General features: G+C 39.5%; 5 protein-coding genes and 1 pseudogene across 6 annotated transcripts; 4 read left to right on the top strand and 2 right to left on the bottom strand.

Moving 5' to 3' along the window:
- The first annotated feature begins 671 nt into the window (after nt 1–671).
- Nucleotides 672–2,202, top strand: LOC137960668 (uncharacterized). Its single transcript, XM_068808303.1, has 5 exons — nt 672–907; nt 989–1,137; nt 1,244–1,372; nt 1,469–1,543; nt 1,622–2,202. The coding sequence occupies exons 1-5, from the start codon at nt 712–714 to the stop codon at nt 1,886–1,888; spliced, it is 816 nt and encodes a 271-aa protein (XP_068664404.1). The 5' UTR covers nt 672–711; the 3' UTR covers nt 1,889–2,202.
- Nucleotides 2,203–3,567: 1,365 nt separating this feature from the next.
- LOC137962917 (uncharacterized) lies at nt 3,568–4,744 on the top strand. Its single transcript, XM_068810052.1, has 4 exons — nt 3,568–3,975; nt 4,139–4,285; nt 4,360–4,437; nt 4,532–4,744. Exons 1-4 carry the CDS (start codon nt 3,568–3,570, stop codon nt 4,742–4,744), a joined length of 846 nt encoding a protein of 281 aa, XP_068666153.1.
- Nucleotides 4,745–6,471: 1,727 nt separating this feature from the next.
- Nucleotides 6,472–7,732, top strand: LOC137962890 (uncharacterized). The gene is made up of 4 exons (XM_068810016.1): nt 6,472–6,879; nt 7,123–7,269; nt 7,361–7,438; nt 7,529–7,732. The coding sequence occupies exons 1-4, from the start codon at nt 6,472–6,474 to the stop codon at nt 7,730–7,732; spliced, it is 837 nt and encodes a 278-aa protein (XP_068666117.1).
- Nucleotides 7,733–7,810: 78 nt separating this feature from the next.
- Nucleotides 7,811–10,146, bottom strand: LOC137962860 (alkaline ceramidase TOD1-like; annotated as a pseudogene).
- Nucleotides 10,147–12,524: 2,378 nt separating this feature from the next.
- LOC137935147 (ubiquitin C-terminal hydrolase 15-like) lies at nt 12,525–19,840 on the top strand. Of its 2 annotated transcripts, none has more exons than XM_068779911.1 (14): nt 12,525–13,096; nt 14,661–15,155; nt 15,527–15,911; nt 15,992–16,361; nt 16,489–16,565; nt 16,751–16,839; nt 17,010–17,095; nt 17,184–17,346; nt 17,510–17,633; nt 17,761–17,918; nt 18,018–18,102; nt 18,192–18,404; nt 18,768–18,829; nt 18,918–19,840. In XM_068779911.1, exons 2-14 carry the CDS (start codon nt 14,863–14,865, stop codon nt 19,555–19,557), a joined length of 2,745 nt encoding a protein of 914 aa, XP_068636012.1. In that variant the 5' UTR covers nt 12,525–13,096; nt 14,661–14,862; the 3' UTR covers nt 19,558–19,840. The 2 variants fall into 2 exon arrangements, with proteins under 2 accessions (XP_068636012.1, XP_068635954.1); XM_068779853.1 differs by having other exon boundaries at nt 16,489–16,643.
- Nucleotides 19,720–21,356, bottom strand: LOC137962838 (beta-carotene 3-hydroxylase 1, chloroplastic-like). The gene is made up of 7 exons (XM_068809940.1): nt 21,033–21,356; nt 20,866–20,925; nt 20,672–20,743; nt 20,456–20,590; nt 20,250–20,375; nt 20,116–20,172; nt 19,720–20,037 (listed from the first exon to the last, which is right to left on the bottom strand). Exons 1-7 carry the CDS (start codon nt 21,354–21,356, stop codon nt 19,942–19,944), a joined length of 870 nt encoding a protein of 289 aa, XP_068666041.1. The 3' UTR covers nt 19,720–19,941.
- Between the last annotated feature and the right edge of the window lie 2,744 nt (nt 21,357–24,100).

The raw sequence follows: 24,100 nt of genomic DNA, 5'->3' as shown, positions 1-24,100 counted from the left end.
AGTTAGTTCCAAGACCTATCCCAAAATGACTAGTCATCTTAGGAAACTCCTTTCCCAACTAATAACTCAACATATTTGTTCTCACTAATATCTGTGGGACCATTCTTTAATCCTCCCCCCTCACATGTAGGCCCTCCATGGAGGCTCACATGTGAGTACCATAACATATAAACTAAACAAAAAAGAAAAGCTATTGCACGCTAGTACACTTCATGAAGACAAACCAATCAGAATCCGGTGAAATTCGATAGGAAAGCAAGCACAAAAGCAGTCTCTTCTCTTCGTTAAAGCACTTGAAACTATTTACCAGCTAAGAAAAGGAACTAAAAGTTCAGTTCAATTAAAGGAGAGTCGAAGACTGCAAGAAGATTCTAGAGAAAAATTCCATTCAGAGAGGAGACATGGTAATGCTACCAAAATCAGCAAATCCAACGAGTTGGTAAATTATTTGGTGGTGTCTACTTTAGCCGCAGAGCAACCGAAAATCCGATTCTAGAGAAAAATTCCATTCAGAGAGGAGACATGGTCATGTGACGCAGGAACACATGCTTTACTTCCAATAAGAGCAAAACGATGCTAGATGTTGCGGGTACTTTGTTCTTTATTCTGTCTCTCATCGTTTAAAAACCCCTTCAACCGCGTCTCTCTCAGATCACAGGGCAACCGATCGACTTCAACCAGTGCCAAATTTACTCGCTTTGTGACGAAAGGATGGCGGCTCCAGTTTGCTCGATTCAGACCCACCATGGTCTCCAAGCCCCGAGTCTCATCACTGGCTCAGGCATGAAACCATTTCAAGTCAGTAAAACCATTGGTTTCCGAAGCCCTTCGCATATTCAAAGGGGCAACGGGCCGTCGTTGCCGAGACCAACGAGAAGCCTGATTGTAAAGAACCAACAAAGCAGCGGTATGTTTGTTGTTAACCTGGTTATGTTGCTTTTTTTTTTTTTTTTCAAATACCTGATGCAGATACAAGATTTGGTTATAGGAGGTGGCAATGAACTAAGCTTCACCAATCCGACGACTCCAGTGGCCACCTACAAGAGGTTGTTCAAGGAGGAGGATTTTCTCAATCAACCTTTGCGAGTTTCTCTAATTGACAATAGAATGTATCTATCGCAGGTGCCACAAATCAGGGTACGCCATTTCCCTCCTCTGGCCACACAACCGAGACCTTTTGTGTTAATGGAATGTAATGCGGTCCACGCATATATCTAAATTCTGGTTTTGTGGCTGCATGCAGAAAATCGCAGTGCAGCTTATCAAGAGTGGGAAGCTGGACGAAGCAGAGCGGATGCTTCGGGTGTGGTGCGACTTCAGTGAAGATAAGTACCCGCTGCAGACGTTGCTTGTCGAAACGCTAATCTATCAGGCAAGTTATTTCACAAATCATCAATCCCCTTCAACATATATCCAGAAAAACTGATCATACATAAAGAATGAGCTTCGTTACGTTTTCTTATTTCAGGGGAGGTATGAAGAAGCTAATAAGCTCTGCGCCGTTGGCGAGGTTGGCCCCTCAGATGCTCGTCCCCTATTGAAGGTGAAACAGTGAAACTCAACTTTCAGAGCTCTTTATCTTGTAAAATGAAAATTCATGACACATTGCCTGATGATGCAGGCGGTTGCCTATGCTATGTTATCAGAAGATTTGGACGAAGAAGTTAAAAGATATAAGAGCTTATCAGAAGAGTACAAGAAAGAAGGCAACAAATGGTGGGAAACGTTCAGCAAGCATTTGACTGTGGACGAAGACCTCTACTCTGCTCTTGGGGAGGAGCCAAATTTGGACAAACTTCCTGTGTACGCCGTGGCATTGAACAAACGGATCAAAGACTACATAGAAAAAAAAAATGCTGACAAGATCAAAAGTACTAGGAATCCCTAGGCTTGAAATCACAGAGGATTCCGTCAGCTGCGAGTCTTGAAAAGCAATACCAGTAGGAATATTTACACTTCTCTTTTACCTAGAGAAGAGTAGTATCACTTCGATGCACAGAAAAGTTTATTGTACTCGGAGGGCAAGGGATCTCTTCTCCCACAATTCGTGTCATTCTCTTTTGTTTTTTCTTTATTTTCCTGAAGTTTGAGACTTATTTGAACAGACTTGTTCGGCTGTGCTGACTTAAACGTCCGTCCCCCTGTGAGCTTCCAGCTTCTTGTACTGCCAATTTGATAATAAATGATAACCATCTCCAGTGATATATATTTGTCAATAAATCAACTATTTTCATGTGTTAAGACCAGGTGAAGTAGGTGACAGTTAGCATCTTCCGACTCATTTGCTGTTGTCATATGTTATGGCCTACAGACTGTATCGCTCTAGCCTAACCATCACTGTTCTGGATTTTCCATTTGCTACCCTTGTCTTAGCTACGGCGGCCAGACCTGATGCTGCATCCAGTTCTCTTTGATCTGTTTTACTTCTTTAAGGGTTCCCCTGCATTTCCTTCATACTTCCTTTCCTAGAGTCCCATCCTTTGGTAAGTCGGCAGTTACTAGACTGCTTCTTCCTAACAATTGCAGTAAGTTGATAATTTTAATTTTAAAGGCACGAACTCGGTTCATTTTCAAGCATTTTTTTTGTTTTAATTAATATATATGTTATTAATAATTTATCTTAGCTTATTAATAAAATAATATATTTATTTATTTATTATATTCATTAATTTATTACAATATTAAATTAGAAATTTAAGAGTGGTAATTAAAATATTCTTAAAGAAAGCATTTGATCAATTATTTTTGTTTAATTATCCAATTTTAATAATTAAGTAAATTAATCAATTTTAATTTTGTTGAAATGTATTATTAATTAATACTACATAAAAAATTCATCTTTTGTTATTAATAAAATAATTATTTTTTATTTATCCAGTATTTTCATTTTGTAATTATTGTATTAAATTAGTGATTTAATAGTCGTAATTAAAATATTGTTAAAGTAAACATTTGATCAATTATTTTGGTTTAATTATCCCATTTTTATTATTAATTAAACCAATAGTTTTAAATTTAGTGAAATATATTATTAATTACAAATATTTAAAAATATATATTGTGTTATTCATAAAATAATATATATTTGTTATTACTGTATTAAATTAGTGATATTTAATGTTAAAATGTATCTTATGTTATTAATAAATTTATTTATTTATTTATTATAATTGATTAGTGCACAATTAATTGTCACACGTAATTATTATATTAATTTATAATACTGCAATCATTAAAAACTAAGGTCTAAAATTGAAAGACATTAAAAAACTCTACAAAGTTGGTAATGTGGGGAAGTTTTTAAATCAAACTGTCAATATAAAGATAGGGCCTTCATGATGTTAGAACGGGAGGAGGAGAAGCGATACGATACCTTCCTCAGGCGTGAACCTTTATGTTTCTTCACCGAGAGCTTCCTAGCGAATCCTCATCCTTTTACAACCTCATCAAGAAAGACATCAACGTTGATCAACCCTCTCCCTCTCCTTAAAGATCTCGTCATCCTCGTCCCGACCCCCAAAAGCCCTCCGTCCTCTCCTATCCACCTATCTCCTCCACCAACACAAAATGTCCCTTGTTCAAATCGGCAACGAACAAGTTTACGTAGAGACTAATAAACAACAGCAACAACAAAAGTCGCAGCAGAAACAGCAGCGACAGTCCCAGACGTTCTGGGGATTGATTTATAGAAACGTGACTAGGCAACGCCTCGAAGGAGCTGCTATGGTTGCGGTTTCGACCGCTGCTTTGATTGCAATTGGCCGCAGATATCGTCGTGGAAAGGATGCTCGTCAGCACTTCCAGAGGTCCTTTTTCATGATGCCTATTCGTGGAGGAGGGTCGGTCTTGCAGAGAGTATTGAATGCCCACTACGTTCGAGTTGACAGCTCCACGTTCCAGAAGGCCAAGGAAGAAGCCGAAGAACTACTGTCAAAAATCTCATCGAAGGAGGATACGGACTTCAACAAGTTGGAGGTTTACCTTCTTTTTGCTTCTGGGATTTCTTTGCACCTACTTCCCAAGAGATTCTAAAAACGTTGATTATATTGTGCGCGTGAACTATATCTCTCTCTTAAGACCAGTAGAACGATTGTTCGTCTACGGAGCCTAACGACATTCAAGTTGAATCATCGAACAGAGACTGGTGGCGAAGATGGAAATGAGCGGGAAGGAAGCTGAAGCCGTGAAGATTCTACGAGATGCCAGGGACAGGGCCTGGGAGAACGGACTAATCAAGGAGGCCTACGAGCTCGAAATGCTAATGGTGGAAATGCTAATTTACCAGGTTTGTTTTCAGTTCACTTGGCCTCTAATATCTTAAAATCCTATGCGTGTATAGGTAACCTCGTTTTCGTTCAGGGAGATGCTAAGTCAGCAGAAGCCTGCAAGTGCTTGCAACAAGATTATATATCCGATGCACGCCGTCCTCTTTATAAGGTATAACTGGTCGCCAGTAAAAGAGAAACAAAAATGATCAAAACCTTTACTTTTTTCTACTAAAATATATTTGTCGGTGGATGCGTCACCATAGGCTGTTATCGAGCTTATGGCGGGCAACATTGCAGCCGCCAAGAGAAACTGGGATGACTTTCTAGACCTTCGGGAGCTTTGCAGCAGGCCAACCTCTGAAGAAGAAGCACAGGTTCTCCCAGCACCATTCGACGAATTCGTGAAGTTCCAAAACTTAATCATGACTCTTAAAGAAGACATTGAAGAAGTCCACAAACAAACTCCCGAACCTTAAGTCCCAACGGCCACTCTGTTAACCTATTATCTCCTTCACCAAATACTTCAAAGATCGTCTTTCTTTTCCCATTTGTATAGCAAATTTCTCTCAATGCTGAAAATCAAAACGTAAGTGACGATATTAAAAGAGCTTTTATTGGGAACAAATTTCGCAACTGTAAATACTCTCTTTTTAGCTCCAGTCACCCTCTTTCCTTCTGTTTCTCTGCCGATTTGAGTAAACCATGAGTCTGCTCGAACAAATCTGCCATCTCCACTGGGTTTAGGCTGTATTTGGCCAATCTCTTCTTTGAAAAGAAAGCTTTTACTAAAAAGTTCTTCTTCATAAAGAAATCTTTAAAAGCAGCAGTATTGCTTAATTACAATTATTTTCAAAGAGTGTGTGTTACATACAAAATTATGTCTTAGATTTAACTATAACGATAGAAGATATTATTTTAAAATATAAATTATGAACATAGGCCTAGTAATTTAATTTTTATAATGAAATAAAAATAAGAGATCAATATATATTAAAAATACTATAAATGCCCTTTATTTGTACATAAAGTCTCATAATATACTATCTAAAGGCTAGATTACACACCCACCAATATTGATATCATAAAAAATAAATCATAAAAAAAAATTACTTTTAACTCTCCTTTGACAACTCTTGTACTCTTCCACCTGTGACATTTAATAACTACGTGTGTATAAAGCCAATATGTATCATATATTAGTTGATATACATTGAATTTCACTTCGTGGAATACGATTGATACGAGAGCTCTATTGGCTAATGGTTTATTAAAAAATATCTAAAAATCAATACACTAACTATGTTTAATACTACTATACTAAAATTACATGGTTTTACATCTCATAATCGAGACTTGACTTGAATCGCTGAATTTAAAAAATCAAGAAAAAGTGTCTTGATGGGTTTAATTAACGTAAATCATATAATCGATTGCATGAATCAAAGAAATTTTGAATTCCTAATTTATGGATTCAAGTGATCCTTAATTTGCATATAAAAGCATATTATTGATGTAAGAATCATCCAAATTCAATATATAAAAATCTCTCCCTCTCTCTCTCTCTCCATCCATGGACTAGTGTCCCAAGGTTGAATCACGCAAAATTTCTTTGTCCTTTATTCTTCAAGTGCTCGTTTTCATTTTTGCATATATTTTTACAGGTAGTAATAGAGGACTCATACATTAAATTCCTTATTCATGTAGTAATCATGTTCGTTTTACCTAATTTGGGGTTTAAGTATTATGTTTTAATTAAGTATACTATTACAAGTTACTAATTCTCTTATTTTTTATATTTTTCTCATTTTGGGCATTAACAGTAGAAACTATTTTCGAGTGCATATGAACTAATCCACACTAACACCAAGTTTGAAATTGAATTTCATATAGATGAATGAAATGAATTTGAAACACACATACACACCGATGGAGGATTTGAGACCATAATAGAGCAAAAACACCGTGTCAGGGTCCAAATAGAACTCTGGGCAAAGAAAGGAAGCGATACGATACCTTCCTCATGTGTGAACATTTATGTTTCTCCGAGAGCTTCCAAGCGCATCCTCATCCTTTACGACCTCAACAAGAAAGACATCAACATAGAGCAACCCTTTCCCTCTCCTAAAAGATCGCATCTTCTTCGTCCTAACCCCACAAAGTCCTCCATCCTCTCCTATCCGTCTACCTCCTCCACCAACACAAAATGTCCATTGTTCAAATCGGCAACGAACAAGTTCAGGCAGAGAATAATAAACAACAACAGCTGCAGCAGAAACAGCAGCGACAATCCCAGCCGTTCTGGGGATGGATTTATAGAAACGTGACCGTGCAACGCCTCGAAGGAGCTGCTATGGTTGCGGTTACCACCGCTGCTTTGATTGCAATTGGCCGCAGATATCGTCGTGGAAAGGATGCTCAAGCAGCTCCATCCCCGGCTCCTCGGACCTTCCAGAGGTCCCTTACCCTGGCGGCATTTCGAGGAGGAAGGTCGATCTTACGAAGAGTACTGGATGCCCAACACTTCAGAGTGGAAACCGCGTTCCTGAAGGCCAAGGCAGAACTATTGTCAAAACTCTCGTCCACACAGGCCTTCGACTTCAACGAATTGGAGGTTCACCTTCTTAACACGTCCTTACCAGGCTTACTTCAATTTTTGCCAATGCACCGACTCCCCGAGAGATTATTAACCTTGATTGGATAGGGACAGATCTGCTTAGTACACGTGTAGAGGATGAATGGGCATGAACTCTCTCCCTCTCTCTCTCTCTCTCTCTCTCTCTCTCTCTCTAACACCAGTCGAACGACTGTACTCCTGTACCATACCTAATGACAACCTAGTTCACTCATTGAACAGAGACTGGTGGTGAGGATGGAAATGAGCGGGAAAGAAGATGAAGCGGTGAAGATTTTACAAGAAGCCAAAGAGAAAGCCTTGACGAACCGAAAAATCCACGAGGCATACGAGCTTGAAATGCTTGTGGTAGAAATGCTCATTTGCCAGGTTCGTAAAAGTTTTAAGTGCCTTCAGAGTCCACAAGTTCTAATCAGCTCTCAGCAACATTAATGTTCGAATGTCTTTCGTTTTACTTCAGGGAGATACAAAGTCAGCTCAAGCCTGCAAGTGCTTGGAGGATAATGAAATATCCGATGCTCGTCGTCCTCTTTATAAGGTATAACTGCTCCCACAGTAAAAGAGAACATTTTAATCAAAACCCATATTTCTTCTGATAACTTATATTCTCGATGGATGCATCACATAGGCTGTTATCGAAGTTATGGAGGGCAACATTGATAAAGCCAAGAAAACCTGGATAGACTTTCTAGAGAAGAGAGCGCTATTGCCAACCTGTGAAGAAGAACAAGATCTCCCAGCAGCATTATACGACTTCGAAGAGTTCCGAGATGTAATCAAGTCTCTTAAAACAGAAATTGAAGAAATCCACCAAGAAACCTCCAAACCATAATTCTCAACTGCCGTATTTTGCAGGCCTTCTGTTTGCTAAATTAAATCACTAGCATACGTCGTATATGTATCTCCTTCCCTAAATAATCTGAACCGAGAACTTCAAGATTTGCCCTTCTTTTCCTTCTTTTTTTTTTTTCCCTTTCTTTAGTGACAACCTTTCTTCGGAGAAAGAAGGAAAAGAAGTGGGGGAGGCTTTTGCGTTACGCTTGAGGTTGTGCCTGTACTCCATGGCTATGTGCTCGAACACCTCTGCCTCAAACATGTTGATTTTCAATCTGGGTTTCTTGAAATCTCTCACATACGCAAAAACCAGTTGATCTCTTCGGTTAAATGCCTCCAATTCATTGAGCATTAGGAAAGAAAACAAGTTTCTGTAAGGCAGTTCTCCCAGAACCCGTACTACCCTCAACACTCCTAATCTGTCTTCGGTTTGTGGCATTTACAAGAATGTTATATGAATTAAGGCTTTGAAGGGTGACATCGTCTAGACATTAAGAAGCAGACTATTTCCAGAGTTCCGCCTCCGAAACTTCTTCGCTGCCGGATTTTATCATGACCTCCGAACACTGCAGAGACCACCACAACCTCATCGCATTTCTCCATGGCCACTCTGTCTGTATCCAGCATCAAAATAGAAGCGGTTGAGACTTGAGAAGATTTTATTATGTAAAACAGAAAAGAGAAAAACAGGAAAAGAAATTAAATGCCTAGGTGTTGGTTAAGAACTAAGAAGTGAAAAAAATTGGCTGGCCACAGAAGATCTTCCGAAAATCTTGTAATTAGTTTTGCTAAGAATAACAGAGGTGGTAAAAATGATTCATTAGGATTTGCTGCCTATAAACTTTTAGTTTCCTAAAGCTGCGGATTGTGGACTCATTTAATTTCTTTTTTCCGTTGTTTAATGGGTATTAACAGTTTTGAGCGCAGATGTTTCCTTTATCGAAGTAGTGTGCATGGAAGAGATCGCAACTTGAGCTTTTATACAAGAAAATTTTAATTTTAAGCGATCTTCAGTATCAAAATTCGGTTTCTTATATCCAAATACCTTGACACTCCTGACAAAAATGTATGCAGAACCGGCAATCCGTTTGTAATCATAAATGGGAAAACCTGAACAGAGAGGACATATATCTACAAAACCAGTCTCTGAAATCGGAAAATTCTTCATGAATCCACGTGGAATCTCCGTCTCATCATCACTTAGACGGAAATACGATTTCCTCTTCTGGTAACTGAAATTTCCCGCAAAAGTATCCGCTGTGCCTTCATTATATCTTAAAGCAGAGGAAAAATGCGACGAGTTCCTGCACACTTCTTGGATCTCCTCCACATAATCTGCTTCGCATAGAAAGAAGTGGTTACCTTGAGATCAGAAGATAGATGAAAATAAAGAAAAAGAAGCAGCATCTCCGTAAAAAACCTGAAAATTGAAGACGAGAGTTGCAGGAGGAATGGATGGTTGGAATAGCATATTTGTGCTGTCCATAGCCTTTGGGGTAAGAGGAGAGAGGCTTCGGTATCGACTCCAAGGAATGAGTATGAATTATGCATTTTGTTGCGGTGAGAGAGGTGTAGAGAGCGAGGAAGAGGGAGGTGAAGAGATGGAGCATAGAGCAGCAGAGGAATTTAGTATCGCTTCTGGCCGTTTTCTGTTTTTTCCGCCCGAGAGAAGCGGAAGCCTTCTGTCATGACCGTGAATCTGAAATGCCCGATATACCCTGACTTCTGAAGGTGGATTGATCTCTACGTCTATTATGAGACGTCAAACGATACATTTAAATGGTATTAAAATAGAAATTGAGGGCAAAAGGAGAAAAGGAGAAAAGTAGAACATCGAAGGTACGATTGAGAGCGATGCGGATCAGTTTTGGAAGGAGAGAACAACGGCGGTTAATTCGAATCAGACTTCCGCCGAGTTCCAAGACTTTCCAATATACTATAATGCATAAAAAAATAAAAATAATGAATATAAATACTGAACTAAAAATATATAAAAATAATGCAAGTATATAAATAACTAGTAATATTAATTTCTTTATATCAGTAAGGGATTAAGGAATTATTGTTCCATTAAATCCACTCACCTACATATTTGCAGTAATTTGGTAAGCAAAAAATATACAAAATATTTAAGGATACATAATTTCAATATAAATGATAATAAATAAAGCAACACATATTTAATATACAAAAAATTAAATAAAGTGAAATAAATTTTATTTTTTATATGATTATTTATATGGAGAGTTGATCCAATACGAAAGACCATTTGGTGTGAAACGCTATCTCAATCGCTTGATCATGATCACCGACTATCTCAGCTTTCTGATCAACGGTTACCTCAATCATCCGATCAACGGCTATCTTTATTGTTTGATCTGTCCTCACCCCCACAAGATATGGGAGAAACATTGAAACTGATTTTTTGAGTCAAGTCAATATTTAATTTTACTTTTAAAATTATCCAAATCAACGAATATATAATTTTACCTCTTTACGGACATATTGGAGGGTTGGTTCTTCCCTTTCAAGTCTAGTTTGATCTATTTGCGTTTTTTGGCTTGTATTTGAAAGTCAATATGTTTATAAACTATAAAAAAAAATCATTGATCAAACAAACTTATTTATCGGAGCATATAATATTAAGTTATAGAGTCTAATTAACGCCTTACACAGGGTCGACACACGGATCAACCAAATTTGGGGATTTTATATTTGTATTTTCGATTGTCTTAGTTTTCTCTTTATATTTTGGGTAACTACTATTAGGGTTATTATTAATTATCCTAAGTTGTTAGAGTGAGAAATGTTAGAGAAAAATACTTGAGTACGTGTGATTTATCTTATAAACTACTTCATCATATTAATAAATTATTGTAACGATGAAAGATAGGACATAATCTCACCTTGATACGAATCTATATAAATATTGTGTTTTCATATTTTATTATTTATTCTTTTATGATTATTATTGATAACTTTCGTATTGAATTAGAGCATATAATTACTAACGTATACACGATCGTTTATTCTTTTCCTCCCCGTTTGTGGTCCTTCGCCTGCTGAATCTCTATCCGTTCGTTCCCACCGAGCTCTTAAGATAATACATCCCATCTTGTGACAAAATGATGTTGCCACCGCCAAAACCCTTGTAATTTAATCCTAATTTATCCCGTTAAGCTGTCTGCCTGCTTTCTCTGTCAGTTATGCCTCTCAAATTTGTTTATTTTACTCTTTGCTTTAATATTTTAATCTGTACGAACAGCTCATAGAATACAGAGATCATGTCAGAGTTCCCATTGACTTTCAGACCCATCAAATGAAAAGGCAGCGAAACCATGGCACGGACAGGCGTGACTACTGGTTTATCTATTTTTTAAGGAGAGTCCATGAGGCAAGCGTTCTGAGTTTTACCAGTCTGGGATCCAATCAGGTATCTAAATGCCGTTCGGGCCTTCAATTCAAATCTTCGAGTCCGACTCATGTGATCGGTGAGAAGAACGAGGCATCCTGGTTGATCACTGCGGCCATGATCGAGTATTCATTGTTTGCGGAGTAAGATATCAGAATCATTATACTACGAAGCTTCATGCACTGGAGAATTGCTGCGCAGAAGCTGCAACTTAACAACACAAATACCTTATTTTAAAAGGAATGTTGGCGTTATCAGCGAACCGCCGGCTATTTCGCGGCGACCCTCGTCCTGTCAGAGGTCGCGGGGGCATCACATCACCCATGTTCCCTATTCACCCAATTTCTTCTTTTTTTTTTAAAGAAAAAAAAACTCTTCTTCCCACAGAATCTACATTGCATTTATGGTTCTTACATTCATCTCTTTCAACCTTTTGTTGGTATTGTTCTTCTTACTCTGCTATTCTCTCTCTGGAAAAAGTAAAAGGGTTAGGGGAAGAATGGACCTGTTGAAAGTTGGAACAAGTGGCTTGCCATCGCAGGAGGAGACGGTCGGTGGATCCTTGTATTGGCAATGGACGCAACCATTTGCAAGTTTGCAACCCAACTTTAACGATTTGTAGTCTCGTCATGTTCCCCAAATTCCTCAATTCGATTAGCAGTTCGGCGCTCTAAAACGTAGCCACTAAATTTAGATTATAGAGCTTCCTTTATTTTATTGACAGAGACGAAAAGACTTTGAAGGATTTACAAAGTGAAGATTCCGTCCTCGGGCGTAAGCTGCTTTCATTGTCACGGTATTGATTTGAGTAGAAAAAGAAATCAACGCTGGACTAATAATCAGGACGGCGAACTACTTCGGATTGGAAAATCCTATTCAATTATTGAAGAATCATATTACAATTAATAAAAGACGAGTTTTATAAGATGAATTAGGTGAAGCTTACATCCTCCATGCACGCTTCTTCCTTTTACTTCGTCGGGATTGAGAGTTCACACACAGGTTCAATTAATTATTAACATTATTTTCATTGATCATCAAACAGGTTCTGCGCTGAGCTCGAAAAGCCCAAGTATTCACATCATGTCGTTGTGACGTGAAGAGGGAAAAAAATTTCTTTCAATTTGATCTTTCCTGAGTCGTGACTGGTGACGTAGAGTTGAGATTCCTTCGCCTGAGTGCTTTTCTGGATGATGCAAGCGATGGACTATATATTAAAATCACCCCGTCTCATCAGATCTTATTTGGGGTTTGAAGGTACAGCCTCGCTTTTGAGTACCTGACCACGGAGTTTTAATATCAGATATTTTTGAACGACCAATTATTCCTCTTTCTATGGGGAGTCCTATAACCTTTTTTGAATTGAAAACGAGTTATTTCTGCCTGTTAAGACAGCCTGAGACAGCCACACCTCACCGAGATGAATCCATGTCCGAGGATGGGTAGGCCTCACCAAGGGTGCTCCAACCCCTTCAATGGATAAATCCGGATCTTGAGATTGATTCTTTCAGCAGATAGAATGTAGTTTCTCCCGAGAAAATGTCCAGAGTCCTTTCCATAATCCATATACGTGAGTGAAAAGTAAAAGAAAGCAAAGGAAAAGAGCAAAATGTTAAACCAAGTACCAGCAGCAGGACTGCGACAGCAGCCTAAGCGGAAATTATTAAAAAAAAAAAAAAACGGAAAAGAAAAAAAAAAGCTTATTCTATTTCTTTGGGTGACGGGAGAGGACGGGGAAGGAAATTCTTCTGAAAATTTTTGAGAAAAGAAAAAAAGGGTTCTGTTTCTTGTTTTTTCATTTTGCTGGCTAATGATTTAGTCCAAGGGAGGTGGAGGGTGTGGCGAACGCAAGCAGAGGTGCTGCTCGGGAAGTGTTTGACTGTTGAAGAATCAAGTAATCTGAAGTTGTTGAGTTTGCTTCTGTAGATTTAGTTGTTTACCAAATCGAAGGTAAGGGAAAGTTAACTTCTTGTGTTTTAAATGTTACATCATTTCTGCTGGAATCTTGGATTCGGGCTAGATGATTTCATGCGAGATTTGTACGAAAAGTATGGTTTTCTTTTTGTTTTGCTCGCTTTTGCCGCTTTTGTTTTCATAAAAGAGAAGCGTGGAGAAATGGGTTTGGTGAAATATCGGACGTAATGGTTGGATTTGTTTGTTAGAAATCCAAATGCCTGCAAATATCATTTATGGTAGAACCTCGTATTGTAAATGCCAGATTCTGTAGACCATTTTGTGGAGGCATTGCTAGTGTGGTTACTTCGATTACTTTTTTTTGTACCCTTGATGAATGAAGTTGCATGTAAAATGTTTGGTAAAGTGTTTTTCTTTGAAGTCTTACTGTTACGGTTAGTGGGATTTCTGGCTATTGTACTCTTCTTCAGACCAGGAAATATGTTCAGTTTTCTCCTGAGCTTATGGCTTCGTATTTTCCGAAAAGAATGTGCATCTTTATCATCTGGGAGAAACACCACTGGAGCGGTTTTCCCTTAAAACCTTGGATATGCGTTGCTCTTATTCCGTGATTTTGGTTTTTATTGTGCTCAAAGCATTCGCAATAGTTTCTGGGTTTTTAGGAAAACTGTGGGAAGAAAAAAAAAAAAAAACACATATCTTGGTTTGACCTTTAGTGCTGGATTTATCTCTTTTTTTAGTGTTCCACCGCCCCCCCCCCCCCCCCTCAATTCCTTTGTGTGCTGACAAGTTCAGACGAAGAATCCTAATGGGTTTCCATTGAAAGCTGGGATTTTCTGGCGTGTGTGTATTCTGCGGTTTCATTGAAGGTAAAAAAGTTTTCTTTAATCAATTTTTTTCATACCCGGGAAAGCTAGCTCTACGTTGGATGTAAAAACTGTCTAGTTTTTAATAAATTTTTATGTTACTCGGCAGGTTTTGAGACTTTGGTTCTCTTTTAAAGTTGTAGGGAGGTCATGGTTTTCCTTGGTTTCTCTTTTGCTATCTAAATGCAAAACACAGCTTCTCCCCTTCTCAGTCTCATGCTTTGTGGGTTTCTTTTGCATTAAATTTCATCTAAATAATTTTAGAACATGTAGAAGGTTGTGGAAAGCTGGGCTTGCTTGTTGTGGCTGTTTTTTGCCGCTATTTCGCTCCCCTAATATTTCATATAATTTTATTCAGACTTGGTGAAATGGACTTCATTGATACTCTAACTAGATTTGTGAGTCTTTCTTCTTATCACCTAGTGATGAACTCCCATTCTCTTAATTTTTCTGTCAGGAACTTTATAGTGATGAACTGAATCAAACTGTATGGACATTTGGATGCAACATTAAAGTTTCTTTTTTAAATCAGAATGTTTTACATGCTGTTCAAAAATTGAAATTTTATTAGTGATTTCCCATAAATGCTGCTTAAGAACGTAAAAATTACAGTCTTTAGTTGTGGCTGTTCTGGATTGGGCCATCAGTTAATTCCCTCTCATCATTTCTCTTGATCCTTTATTTAAATATGTAAAGAATAATTTTCTGATGGTTTATTTATTTTTCCAATGCAGACTTTTCTAGTCAAATCTGATTTGCTTGTCGTATGCATCACAAGGATTCACTCTTTTTATCAAAGAAAAAAAGTTGCTATTATATTGACTGCCAGTTCATTTAACATTAAATGACATGGGACTATTAGTTCACTGCAATTATCTTCAGTTCCTTCTGTGACAAAAACTTGAGAGGACTGGACATGAGTATGTTGGAGGGGACATGCTTGAGCCAAGGGAAGCTGATATACCTGTTTTGTTTCTCTTCCTGGTTGTGCTTCCTCTGGTCACCTACTTCCTACTTGGCAAGTGGAATGAGTCTTGCAAGAAGAATGCCAGGATAAGCATGCTTGCTCAATTGGCAGCTGAAGAAGCTCTTTGGGTAGAGGCTATGGCTACTGCTAGTGTCATTCCTCCAGTTGTCAGATCTTCATTAAAATCTGGATTTCAGGAATGTGCCAGGTGCCTTGCTCCTGCGACAACTCGGTGTTCTAGATGCAAATTTGTTAGATACTGGTATGTTTCTTTTAATATCCTGCTCAAGCAGATGAGGTCACGTGAATCTATGTGGGGAGGACATGAGTTTCTTGTTTCCTTTATGATTTCCTAGCAAACATTAGAAGCATCACTCATGCAGCATTCTCATGCCAGAACATGTTGGCATGTGATTTGGACCTCTGCAGGTTTGAGTTGTAGTCCTACAGTATTAGTCAAATAATCTGTAGCTATCAATTTTAATCTGGCTGTTGGAGACATTTACCTCCAGGATTCCAACCAACCACCATTGCCCCTTGGGATTACTCTTGCTTCTATAGCCCTTTTTCATGAGTCTGTACATCTTTTCCAATTTTCTTCAAGACTTGCATATCTCATCACTGTGTCTGCAGTTCAGGGAATTGCCAAATAATCCATTGGAGGCAAAGTCATAAGCTGGAATGCTGGCAAAGGAATGATTATCACTGGGATTCAGCCTCAGTTTCAGAATCTGTTCAACAGAGGGCTTTACTGAATGAGAATCCAAAACCTGTTTCTGATAATCTACCTCCAGATGCAGCTCTGCATACTCAGTTTGCTTCTGTCACATCTAGCACTGATGTTGATGGATGCCTGGGTACTACTAAAGACACAAAGCATTTGGAAAAGAGGATGTCTCAGAAAATCCTCAAGGAAGTGGCAAAGCCTGAAGATGCTCCGGTTATTTCTGTAGAGGAAGCCAACAGTAGTGGGCCTTCTCTTGCATTTCAATCAAAGGAAGCTCTTGTGGGGCACAAGGTTCTAACCCCTAAAGCTGGTTTTATTTCTTTCCTGTCCTATTTCTCTAGTAATCACACTTCTCCTTGTGATGATTTCAGTTAAGGAAGAACTGTCATTTTGCTTCACTAGATGTCCTGATAAATCAGAGCACCAGTCGTGCTCCCATAACTGCACGTGGTCCACCTTACAAGCATCCAGACCAAAATGGATGTTTATCAGAGATAAGCAGTGAATCCTGCGATCCACCTTATTTAGACAGAAAAGGAACAGATTCACATGAACTCTCACTGTACTATCCTTCGGAGAATGGTTTTTTCGTCAAGGTGGAAAACATGGGCTCGACCAAAGAAAGAGTGTCCATCAGAGGAAGTTCAAGGTCCAAGAACCCGTCTACTTTAGGGACCTCAAGTTTCATATCACATGGATCAACTAAAGTCTCAAGAGCATACCCATGTTTAGGGGGAGAGAGTAAGTCATTTTTAGCAAGTGAATCCAGTATGCTGTCTTGGATTTCGTTCCTTACTTAGATGGTTTATACTTGATATAATGTATGTATTATTTATTTCTCATACTTTGGCCTTTGATCTTTGATCAGAAACCCCACCTACGAGTGCTTCCACTAACAATCAAGTGCAAGAAACAAATGACATTTCAAAGTTGATGACAAAGATGGTGGGCACAAAAAAGTTGACAAAGTTTCCTAGACGAGATAGTAGTGCAGTTATAAGTGATTGTCTTAACAGAAATAAGGTTATTTCAATGACGGACAGTAAAATAATCTTAATATATCCAGTTCATTTTCCTATTGAATTACTAATAAATGCTTTCATTGCATGTTCATTGTTTTAACACTTCAGATGCTGTTCCCTTACGAAGAATTTGTCAAGTTCTTCCAATGTGAAGTCGGGGATTTGTCACCCAGAGGGCTTTTAAATTGTGGAAACAGGTGGTTATTTATCACTTGGCCTATTCCATTAACTTGACCGTAGATGTAGTTAAACTACTAGACCTAAAGTCTTAGTTAAGGCTCAACATAGAAATTTGTGAATGATCATCTTTTCATTCCCCCTGTTATGACTAATTTTAATTACATATTTTATGTTTTAATTTTTGCAGCTGCTATGCAAATTCTGTGTTGCAATGTTTGACATCCACAAAGCCCCTCATGATTTACCTTCTTCATAGTTCACATTCAAGAGCTTGTAATTGCTGTTTAACTTGAGCTAGTATATACAAGTAATTACTTCTTGAATTGCATTTTTTTTACTCTCTATCTGCAATATATATTAGGCCAAGAGAGGGATTGGTGTCTTATGTGTGAGCTTGAGCAACATGTTGCAATGATGCGGGAAGGTGGTGGTCCTTTATCTCCTAGCTCAATTCTGTCACGCATGCGTAATATTGGTTGCCGCATGGGTGCTGGCAATCAAGAAGATGCTCATGAGTTCTTAAGGTGTGTGAAACATGCAGCATGTAAATACTTTTTTTAATGTCATTGGAGGAAACCCTATCAGATTAAACTAATGCATCATTTTTTTAATGTTAGAAACTAATACAGTATCCCAATATTATAGTTATAATTCTATTATTCATGTTGATGTGCCTACACATTTTAGGCTTCTCGTTGCATCCATGCAATCTATATGCCTTGAAGGATTGGGCAGTGAGAAAGAAATTGACCCAAGATTACAGGAAAGCACATTTATACAACATACTTTTGGAGGTCGCCTGAGATCAAAGGTTTTTTTTTTTTTCTTTGTTTTTTGGCTTCCAATTATCAAGTTTTTCCGATATTCTCATTGATTAAGTAAATCATATTTTACATGTAAATTTTTAATGCAATCTTAGTCCTTTGATCTATTACCAGGTTAAGTGTCTGAGATGTCACCATGAGTCTGAACGGTATGAGAACATTATGGATCTTACACTAGAAATATTGGGTTGGGTGGAGTCTTTGGAGGATGCGCTTACTCAGTTTACTGCACCTGAGGATTTGGATGGTGAAAATATGTATAGATGTGGAAGGTATAATCCTGGTTGAAAGATTTGTTGAACTCATTCAGCAATTTTCACCAAAATCACATTTCCTAGCCGGTACTCATTTCTACATATTTGACAATGAAGGTGTGCTGCATATGTTAAAGCCAGAAAACAGCTGAGCATACATGAAGCACCAAACATTCTCACTATGGTTTTGAAGAGATTTCAGGTGAAAAAAATATACTCGGTTGGGATATATCAATTTTCATCATTATCTGATACGAAGTGATTTTTAACATGTGTTTCTTGATCCTCCAGACAGGGAAATATGGAAAAATCAATAAATGCATCACATTTCCTGATATGCTGGACATGGTTCCTTTTATGACGGGCAATGGTGACAGTCCTCCCCTTTACACGCTGTATGGTGTTGTTGTGCATTTGGATACATTAAATGCGTCCTTCTCTGGCCATTACGTGTCATATGTGAAAGATATGCAAGGCACGTGGTTCAAAATAGATGACACCCAGGTAACATCTTAACATGGAGTAGTGTGTCTCCGTCATTATATTGATGTTGGAGTTCTGAGGTCCCAAATAGATAATCGAGCAAGGAATAAAGTAAGATTTATATAAGAACCTCAGAAGTTTTATACAAGCACAGCTCAAGTTTAAATTTTTTGGATGGGCAAACCTTCATAACATCTTCCTGTGAGCTTGCCTTTTGAGTCTTGCTTGAGATTGTTTCTTCGCCTTGGCTCAGCTGTGGCTGTCATGTGAATCTTTTTAAATTTTAGACTTTTATCCATCTTTTTTTTATCTTTTACCTCTAAATTGTTCATCTTTGTGTTCATTGTTTAGGATTTCTTCATTAACTACTAACTTGTCTTATAGGTTGAGCCAGTTTCAATGAATCAGGTTATGTCAGAAGGTGCATATATCCTATTCTACTCGAGGTAAAAAATGGGAAGATCTTCTATATGCTATTATGCATCTCCATCTGTGTTTTGCTTGTAAGTTCCTCTTGGATTTTTTTTTTCTCAGGTCGTACCCACGCCCTCAAAGAGTTTGTTGTAATGGTAGCATTGCTTCGGCAAAACATGCTACATTCAAATCTCATAAATCTTCAAGACAAGGGCATAGTAGCAAAGGGGTTAGCGTATCGGAGTACTCATCACTGAGAAGAATTCCAAGACCTGAAACCTATTCTAGTGCCAGTCGCAATTATGCAGACCCACCAGGCACAGATTATTCTGATGCAACATTGAGTGATTGGTCTCTTTTCACCAGCTCAGATGAATCCTCTTTCACCACCGAGAGTACCCGAGACTCGTTTAGCACCGTCGATTATAGTGAGACTTTAAATGGGGAGCCAGTTTCATCATTATTTAGCACATTGGGCATACCTGAATACACCAACAGCACCGTTTCCTGTAAAATGTACTCACCTTGCAGGCCTCACACAAAGTTCTTCTCGGAGAGCAAGGCTTCTGTTTTGGATTCTTCAGTACCAGGCCCGCTGCCTGGCAGTTTTGTACATAAGGGAAAGAACTTAGAAGAGGTCAGTGTTTCATTAGTTGATCCATCTCTGGCCCTGGCAGCTAGTAACTGTAGCATGTTTGTAAGATATGGGAGGAATCCCAAAGGTGCTCTTGTCCAAAGTAGTGGACGTTGTGAACTTTAGTATTAGTCGGTAGATTCTTCCTGTAGTTTTAGGTATACGCATATTTGCTCCCTGTGGTCGAACTGATTATGCCTCAGATATGTTTTAGCGAGATGGGGCATATAGATCATGCTTTCAATTGTTGGGTAGCTAACAGAAAGTTTACAAAGAAGCGGTCATTTGTGCTATCATACAAAGTGTTGTGAATTGCCGAATTCATTTGCATCAGTTGTGTTACAGAAGGAAGCCAGGCAACAATTGGCATTGTTGTAGCCATACAAGACGACTACAAGGTGATCGAACGTAACTAAGATTGTAATACACAAGATTAAATACGCCTTTCGAAAGTGTAAGGCGAACGGTATTGTCGATATTTCTGGATGCTGGGATCTCCAACCCTAGGATCTATCCTTCAGAAGGAGCTCCCACTTCATGCTGCTTACGGTTTCCTGCCTTCATCAGTCTCTCCAGCTCTTGTTGTCCTCCCACATCTTCCAATTCCTGCAGTTGCAACGAATACTATTTTAAAATCAAGACACTATTTTCAAACAGAGATGGATGCCTTTGAACAAAAGTTACCTTCGGGCCCAGAAAAAGGCCGAAAGGGACACCATCAAATCTGTCTGCATGGTGGAGCTGCAAGAAACTGTTTGTGAGAGAAATTATTGGCAGAAACCTGAGGGAGACGGAGGAGGTTTAGTCGAAGTAATAACCTGATGGGCAGCTGCCACTTTCTTCAGGTAGGGAACATCAGCTACTGGTCCCACCGGGAATCGTTTGTGAACTAGTCCGTCGTGGACAAACATATACGCCATGCCGTATACCGTGAACCCAAGACCCTGAAAGTAAAAGAATTGTAATAATCTCGATGCCTCCGATCACAGTTAAGGATGAAGAAGACACTTAAGTCGGTGATTACCGCCCCAAAACTAAGTCCAGAAAGGAGGCCCTTGTTGAAGAAGCCGTACGCCAAGAGAGAGATGGCTGGGATGCAGTTGGTGATAGCAAACACGTCGTTCGTCTCCAAAGGGCCCTCTCTTGGTCGGTGGTGAGACTGTTCAGTGTACACAGACAAACAGTTTAGAATTTGGACGATTCACAGAGAAGAAGGTTTGCGATCATGGTGATTAATTACCTCATGCATGAACCAAAGAGATGAGTGCCACAATGCCCTGTGTGCCCAGCGAGCCCAATGCTCCATGCCAACCTATACACAACATTTGATCCACCCTCTCACCACATCAATCTGCTTTTATTAAGTATCATATAAACGAACTCTTTCTGAAACTAAAAGACAAGTAGAAACCAGAACAGAAGAAAGCGCCGTACCGTGGCACCAACCGCCAGAGAAAAAGTTCCTAACATCTCCTCCCAGTGAACCTCTCCCCCCTGTTACCATCCATAAGCCAGTCCACTATCAGGCACGTACGATAATGGCCGAAAGAAACTACGAACTTGTTACGAAAGATTAATAGTATGTCAGCCTAAAACCAGACCTGCATCTGCCATGCAAAACGGTAGTAAACGGCTCCGGCAGCCATGGAGGTGACGCCTAGAGAAGAGGCGAGAGCGGCAAACAGGTAGGCCTGTCGTTCTGCTTTCCTGTCTCTGGCCTTGGTAGGCGTAGTCGTCGTGGTTGTGCTGTCCAAGGGAGTCTGATGCGCTGTGATGAAAGACCTGGATTTGGACAGCTGCAGGTGGAGCTTCCAGTGGCCAAGGATGCAACCACCATTCACCAGCCGAGGTCGGGATACAGTGCTACGAGCGGGCGACAGAGGAGAAGAATGCAAATGCACTGTAGGTGGGTTTATCTTAATCATCTTGTCTATAAACACTAAAGATTTGAAGATCAATCGGGAAAACTAGTTGAAAACTTCAAACTAGCTAGCTCGGAGATTATTACTCAGAACACCGGGAAGGGATGTGCTGAAACAACAGAAAATTACAGCTCTATTTAAAGCCGAGTAAGAAGAAGACGGAATTTAAAAAAAGAAAAAAGAAAAAAGAATAAGAACAAATAAACGATCTGCCGAAGACCCACATGGCCATAGCAGAAAATTACACATCGAACCGCACAACATAATGGAGCTTCATGTCTTAAGCGCGGGTAAGCAACTGAACAACCGCAAAATGACCACAGCCATGACCGGATCATTCGGTTTTTTCTCTTCTTATTTTATATTTATTTTTGGGTAACAACGACCAGACACATTAATCACAACTTGGAGACATTACCCTTTTTGGGTCGGCTGACCGGATGCATAATCGAAATAAACAACCAATATAATAAAAAAAACCGCGAGTGCGTGTCACGTAGTGGCTCGCGGGACGGGTGCGGTTCGTGTCGGCTGGTAACATGCGTTGCAGCCAGCGAGTGACACGGCCAACCAGACAGCCGGGTGCGCCATCCTCCAATCCCCTCCTCCGGCACCGGCCATTTGTTTTCTACTTGTTCGCTTAAAAAAAGTGGGCAGGGAGAACCATCTTTTACCAAGTGTCACGCGCACGCGTTAGGCTGGGAATCCCACTCCACGGAGGAGACGATAGTAGTGAGATATGTTGCTAGATATTAAAAAAGAGGCAACTTAGAGGGAGCGGTGAGGGTGGGTGGCGCAAGCAAGAACGAGTGGCGGTGGTGCGTCTGTCGTCCATGGAGGAGGAAGCAGGGACGCGCTTTCGTCGTCAACGTAGGTGCCATTTTAGTAGAAGAAAAATTATCACTCTATAACTTTAGGGTACGCTGAGGTGTGGAAGCACCTCATGGGAAGGCTACTGGATCATGATAAAGACCTCCGCGAGGGGATCGAATTATATAATTTGAAAGCTCAAAAAAGAGGGTGCGATGTAGAAGAGACTGAGTAGCTGTCACGCTGGATTCGATCAGTCTCTTCCAATCCAGTGATCCAAGTGAAGGTAGGTACGTAGGTCGTGCATTAATCTCGAGAGGAGAATGTCTGAGCTATGAGACTTGACTCGAAAGGCCATGGTGGGAACAAAAATGGAAGAGGTAGAAAAGATGGAAATGATGGTTTTGGATGAAGAAGGAGACAGGATAAACCGATAAAGAGAAGACGGACAGCACATCCTGGTCCAATTACTCAATTCGATTGTTGACTCTCACAAGACCTAATTTTTAGCTTATCTGAATTCCATGACTTTCAATGTTCAACCATAGTTATCGGAATAACAAAACATCAAGCAGACGATTGATGAAAAATATCAAAATCAACTCCTACTCTTTCCCAATAAACCAATTGAGTTCGATCAAAACTAAGATTATATTTGAGCATTGAGAATTACCCTTGTTTCAGGATTAGTAGACTCACCACTTAACCTCCGTTCTTCAAAATCCAGGTTGAAGTTACCGAATCCAATAGACCGAGTCATGGGTTGATCACTGTATACACAATAGCTCTTTACAAAAGAAAAGAAAAGAGAATGATAAGGCTTTGTTGATGGAGCTTGCCCTGGTGCTCCCTTCTTTTGTCAATGGAAGGGGGTTGCCATTGCCCCTCTCGCTCTCTCGGTAGACCGGAGAGAGGGGAGACAGCCTCTAAAGATGATTTATTTTTTATAATAAAAACTTGATTTTAGTGAAATAAGTCCATAAAGTCGTTCATAATGGTGGCCCAGTGAAATAAGTAGTCACATTAGGCGGAACTCTTAACGCAATGGTGGACTCCATTGATCTTTGGGCTTTTGGAAGGTGATTCAATTTCGTCTTCGTCACTGCTGGTCCCAGCTTGAAGACATCTCTGGTCCATTGATAGAGCAGTGGTCCTCACTTGCCCGATCATTGAAATTTGATCAAACCCATTTGTCCTACACGAGAAAGAAAATTAGTGATGTAGGTCCTCATCAGCTTCCAATTATAGACCACTAATTTCTTCTTTCTCGTATTCCTTTCAAATCTTTTTTAAAGCACAGGCCCATTTCTACTTTTGAAGGTGCCCACTTGCGTATAGGGGTGTTACCAGTAGCTGGTCCTAAACCGTGTTGCGGTGGGCCTGCTTTTTGGGCCGACTTTTAATTGAATTTAATGGCGTTGCCGTCACATTAGCTACGCTTTTCTCTTCAAACTTTGAGCCCATGATTTGGATTCGTGAAAAATATGATTTTCCAAATCACGGGGCCCTGCCCTGAATGATTCGGTACTAGGGAGTGCGACCCCATTTCTGCTGTCCTCGGTAAAATGCGTCGATTTAAAGTAAGACCAAGCTAGTTACCAGCCGACACGAATTTCCGATATTATTTCTCTGCCATTACAGACTCTGTAGTTGCTGTAATTACTGAAGAGTTGGGACGAAGTGAAGCGGAGAGCTCAACATGATTTGAGTCTAGTTCGTCTCATGTCTGAATAAGAGCTTAATGACAATCTTATATGATTATATGAATCTTAACCTTGGGCGAAAAGGGGAGAAATGGTTGTAATGGGATCCGATGATGATTAAGCCGTGACCGCATAAGATTTGTTTTTACTTGGAGAAATCTGTAATGTGCGACCCACATCTTCTTGCTTCAGTCACTTCACCCATGAAAAAGCAAATGAATTGCTTCAGTCACT

Source organism: Aristolochia californica, unplaced genomic scaffold (genome assembly GCF_029961685.1).
Source record: "Aristolochia californica isolate CCGP_79_NKW_82.1479 unplaced genomic scaffold, dmAriCali1.0.hap1 SCAF_1, whole genome shotgun sequence".
Classification (NCBI taxonomy): Eukaryota; Viridiplantae; Streptophyta; class Magnoliopsida; order Piperales; family Aristolochiaceae; genus Aristolochia; species Aristolochia californica.
This window is presented reverse-complemented; position numbering and strand designations above follow the sequence as displayed.